Below are 5,362 nucleotides of genomic sequence, written 5' to 3'. Positions count from 1 at the left end.
AAAACTTTCTACCAACGTTTAAAATGAAGGGCTGAACAAAATAATATTAACCTTGTTATATATTGTAACAATATAGCGAAATATTTAATGGCCTCATATTTTTCCCAAACAATTAGAATTTCTGTTAGTCCTTTTTTGAGTCACTAACGTGATTCCTAGAAAAAATCCTTAATAGTGCTATTTGAGGCAATATTTACAATATATACTCATAGAAAATATGCAAAAAAGTGATGATATTAATTCATTATTGCTAAAATGTAATCTTTGATTTTATTTCATCAGCTAGTAAACATATTTAAAAAAAAAAGAAAACATTTTTAAGCTTGCGTCTGAAAGATTTGTTTAGATGTACTCCACAAATTTAAAACTTTCGTTTAAAGTTTTAGATTTACTATAATTGGTAAGTTGTAACACTTTTTAACTGAGAACCTCTATGAAAAACTTGCCTTGTGGAAGGATCGAGAAAAACAATTACGTAAAACATGCAAACACACGAATGTTCATGGTGGAATTTTTAAAGGGAATAAATTAAAATTTTTTGATCAATAAGCCGACCGACAAAAGATTGGTTTGATGTCCGAAATTTCCAATGGAATCTTTTTTTAATTAATTTATTTTTTTCTAACTTTTTTTTTTTTTTAAAAAGAACTGTGAATTGTTCTTTTTGCAAGAATTCAAGAATTCTATGTTTTTGGACTACATCATGCTAAAGTATAGATCAGATAATTTTTTTCCATTTTCCGTATCTACCAACAATCTAAAGAAATATCGCATCGCACTTCTGCACTTAAAACCTTTGGACTTTTATGTTGAAAGTAGATTTTTAAAGCGAATTTTAGTTGAATTTTTGTTTAGACGTTGCTTTTCTTTGAATAATGGATCAGCACCAGGTATTGAAGAGCTCATAAATTTATTAAAAGAAGTCAAGCGTTTGTCAGATATTAAGAAAATACTTAAGATAAACTGATGAAAATTTCTGTAATATGATATTTTCAAAAAGATAATTTGAAGGAAACCTCAACGTAAGGCTCAAAGTAAAATGTTGTAGCAAATTTTTTTAAAGAACCAAAATTGGCTGTTAGTTGGCGCAACTCACTTTCTTTCACAACGAATTATTACTTCTACTGGGTAAAGCTAAAATAACATCCATAAATAATTTACACAAAAAGAACTAAAATATACGTATTAAAATTTCTAAAATAGGCTTCATAAAGTTAAGATTTGTGAAGACAAAATTGAACGTAATGTAAGTCTATAATTTTACTTAATAAACTTACATATATATATATATATATATATATATATATATATATATATATATATATATATATATATATATATATATATATATATATATCTTTTTAAAAATACATATAAAGTGGGATGAGAGATTTTTAGGGACACTAGCCAAGGGATTGCTTGGATTGTTAGCCAAGTGAATGTTGATAATTTAAACTCTTCTAAAGGAAATGATCTTAAGCATTGTTCTTTTCTGAAGTAAAGCTTTCCAAAAATTGTTCCCCGATGAAAGTTCGCCACTCAAGTTCGACGAAAAAAGTTTCAGACTGGTAAAGTAATAAGACAATTATTTAAAAAGAGAAGTTTTTTTTTGTTTATGAAGAAAATTTTGAAAGAAAGTTTATATAACTGAAAGTATCACCATTTGTTAAAGTTGAGCTTCTATAAAACGTTTAATACCTTCTCAAGTTAGAACAGTGCATATTGAAATGCATTAAGCGTACTTTTTATATAAAAAGCTCTTTCATCATTTATTATAACTAACCTAAAGAGTTTTTGTTTATGTCATTGAAAAGTCGTTGTTAAAGCCATTTTACAAAAAGACGGAGGCTGATTCATTTAATTTTCAAATCTCTCTGCTTTTTTGTTCTAGTTCTTCTTTTTGTAAAGAAAGAAGGAAAAATGGGAAACTCTTATCAAAAGTTCTTTATAAAAATGTCGAACAGTTTTATTCTTTGGAGGAATCCGCCTTTTTTTTCTTCTAAAAACAGACATTTACGTTGTAGTTATCTCTTTATTCTACCTGTAAAATTTTCTATCTATAAACTTATCTACCAATATTATCTTCTGACTACAACATTTTTTACCCATAAAATTTTGATTTTAAAAAAACAAACATTTTTTATTTGTAAAAGATTTTATATAACACACCAATCCCAGTAGAGGTAAAAAAAAGGACCGTAGTTTCTTACTTTTAAACTTCTCATTGAGCAGATAACATTTAACATAAAATATTTTTACATAATTGATTTTTTTTGAAAGAATAAATTAAAAATTTTGCAGAGTCAAGGAATATTTTATTAAGTTGTTGGAAAAATATTATCAAAAAATGTTTGGCGTAATATTATTTCCTTATTTTTATTTTTCTTTATTTTTCAGGAAAATAAAATGCCAAAATCAGTTTTGGAAATATTGGAAGTAATTGCCTTAATTATCATCGCCGTCTGTGCTCTGCTTGGCAATTTTATGATCATACTTGCTTTCATGATTGGTCCAAAACCATTAAAGACCTTCACAAACTACTTTGTAGTAAATTTAGCAGTTGCCGACCTGATGGTTGTGTGTTTGTCACTACCGTTCTGGATTGTAAGTCGATTAGGTAGGTAATTATAGAGATAAGAAGGTAGGTAAGGACCTTTCGTTGTCTTTCTAAGCTCCACAAAATTTCATTTTTATATGTTTGTCATCAATATTTACAAAACGATAATCATTTTTAAAAATCGATCCAGTACCTATCAATTTTTAACTATTCATCGAATTATTGCTATGTAAATAAAATATTTAGGTGTGTAGTATTTAGAACTGAGTATTTATTTGGGGTGTTTGCTCCTTCTTTAGATTCAAATCTTATAGACGACAGGATTGGAAAATTCTTCATTGCTTTCGATATATTATGCGGAACGACCTCTATACTAAACCTGACCGCAATAAGCTTGGAGCGCATGTATGCTGTAAAATTTCCAACTCGTCATTTTAATTTAACATCGCATCCTATTATGTTAGTCATAGCTGTAACTTGGTCTATTGGATTAATATTTGCAGGAGCACAATTTCCTGCTACGGCTGGAAAAAGTATGAGATGGTATACCGGATTTATATTTGCCACGGCGTTTCTTATTCCGCTATTCGTAATTGTTATTTCCTATTGCATCACTTTCCATTGTGCCGTATCTACTGTAAAGATAAGCAGCAAACGAGAGTTGAGAGTAGCAAAGACAATATCTGTTATAATTGCGTTATTCTTTTTCTGTTGGAGCCCATTCTTTATTGTAAATATGGTATTTGCATTTTGCGAAGGGGTTTTTTGCATGAAACTGCCATGCTGGTTAGTTAACATCGCAAAAATAATGCATTATAGCAACAGCATGATGAATTTCTTCGTTTATGGTCATCGAAGTCCTGACTTTCGACGCTCATTTAAAGCATTTTTAAAATGTAACTTAAGCATTATACAAAGAAGAGGACCGAATTCATCGTAAGAATTTTTAAAAGTATTATTATTATGAAGCTCCAGAGAGTAACAATCCAAAGAAATCTAAAATGTCTCTAGTAAAGAATCTCGTTAGTAAAAAGGACTTTCAAATTATTGCTTCGAATTTTTTTATTATCTTTTTTTAATATCTTTAAAGAAGATTTTGATTTTTGCTGTTATATTTAAAATGATATCATTTCTTTGAATTTTTTAAATTTAATACTATAAAATTTTTCGGAGGAATTAACACAAGCGACTACCGGGGGGCGAAATTTTTTGTCTTTGAGAAATGGTTTTACTCCAACGAAGATGGGTTAGGGTGTTAGTCATCGTTCTGTAAGCGCTCGAAGTAGAGGAATCCAACATCGATAAGTATATATCACCCGTATTTATATTTCTCGTACATCATCTTTGTCAGCGTAAAAATGGGTTGAATTCTCGTCGAGAAAATGTTTTCCTAGGGTAATAATGCTTCCCAAAGTCTAAATAAAAAATCTGTTCCACTTATATTTTATTGGGTTAGCAAGTAACTTCCCACCGTTTTTTTTCTTCTTTTTTTAAAAAAATTTTTTTAAGTTTTTTCTTTCAATAAAAAATTAACAAATAATTAATAATGTATACTTCCTTGTTTACAACTTCTTCCCAACATTCAACAAGATTATCAAATTTTCGTTGTTAGAATTCAACCGGTTACGAATCGAAAAATTTATCCAACCAAGCACTCAATTCTGCAGCAGTATTGAAAGAAACTCCGCGCATAGCATTTGAAAGAGATCAAAAGAGGTAGAGACTCGTTTGCGCCAAATCTGAAGAATACGACGGGTGTGGTAGCATGATAAGTAGACGGGGGTTGTCATGAAGCAAAAGATTTCCGCGTTTACAATAAGGCCTTTTCTCTTGAATAGCCATGTTGAGTTGTTCTATTTGTTTAACATAGACGTCGCTTGTTCGCCGGGGCTAAACCATTTCTTGCGCTTTACACTGGAGTAGAATAGCTTCAAAACTGGCTATTTGACAAAATGAAAATAGGAATTTTGAAATATCTTTTGATATTAATATATAATAGAGACTCTGATCCGTCTTATCCACCTGTTATAGAACTTTATAATCAGCGCAATGCTTTTGCCTTCACTGAGAGAATTAGCAAATTAAACCAATCAGTCAAAGTTTTGCGCGTTTTCATGTAATTAGTTTTTCCGTGTAACTTTTTCACCTAAAATTCTAACTACTTAATATATTTTAGGAAATCGAGTAATATACGTTTTATTATTATTCAAACTCTTGATTTTTTTTACTATTTGGCATTAAAAAAAATAAATTATTTTAAATTACTTGAAAATATATTGTATTATATCTAATATTAGTAAATAAATGTTTGAAAATCTATCTAATAATTTGTCCGAAGTCTAACAAGTGCCCATAAAATTAATAATTAACTTTAAAAAAATCCAAAACTAAAAAATATTTTTGACCAATTTTAAAGCTATTCTGTCTCAGTGTACGCAACTTCATATTAGCGTACAGGCACCATGTTTCATCGCCAGTAACGATTCGGTAAAGAAATTGTTAGTTGTTGATGCTTTACACTACCGAACCTTTTCCACCGACTGAAGATGCTTCTCTACAGCAGTATAGGAGCTTTCCATTTTCTCGTCGGTTTAATCGCTCTCCGTCAAGCTCCACTTCTGAACTTGACGTTCCATTTTAATGATTTGAAAAGTAACGTAAATTTGAACAAAAACAAGACATTAATTCTGGTTGAATAAAATATCCTCTTTCGAATAATTTACATGCTAAAAGCATTTAATGATATGCTGAATCCAAGAATTTAAAAAAACGGCGGGAACTGAGCCGCCACCCTAATAAATATAT

At 29.6% G+C, this 5,362-nt stretch overlaps 1 protein-coding gene across 4 annotated transcripts; it reads left to right on the top strand.

Moving 5' to 3' along the window:
* Positions 1–754: 754 nt before the first annotated feature.
* On the top strand, positions 755–4,571 carry LOC145202411 (dopamine receptor D5-like). Of its 4 annotated transcripts, XR_016451322.1 has the most exons (5): positions 1,209–1,246; positions 1,399–1,568; positions 2,398–2,617; positions 2,857–3,862; positions 4,170–4,571. XR_016451322.1 is itself a non-coding variant. In XM_090083532.1 (4 exons), the coding sequence occupies exons 3-4, from the start codon at positions 2,407–2,409 to the stop codon at positions 3,495–3,497; spliced, it is 852 nt and encodes a 283-aa protein (XP_089939658.1). In that variant the 5' UTR covers positions 1,209–1,246; positions 1,399–1,568; positions 2,398–2,406; the 3' UTR covers positions 3,498–4,571. The 4 variants fall into 4 exon arrangements, 3 of the variants coding, with proteins under 3 accessions (XP_089939659.1, XP_089939658.1, XP_089939660.1); XM_090083532.1 differs by having other exon boundaries at positions 2,857–4,571; XM_090083533.1 differs by lacking the exon at positions 1,399–1,568 and having other exon boundaries at positions 755–1,246; positions 2,857–4,571.
* Positions 4,572–5,362: the final 791 nt, after the last annotated feature.

The sequence above is a fragment of the Hydra viridissima genome, unplaced genomic scaffold (assembly GCF_058129835.1).
Source record: "Hydra viridissima isolate aposymbiotic clone 2 unplaced genomic scaffold, HvirCarnegie_v1 scaffold_3, whole genome shotgun sequence".
Lineage (NCBI taxonomy): Eukaryota > Metazoa > Cnidaria > Hydrozoa > Anthoathecata > Hydridae > Hydra > Hydra viridissima.
Note: the sequence above shows the minus strand (reverse complement) of the source record. Positions and strands in the feature narration are given on the sequence as shown.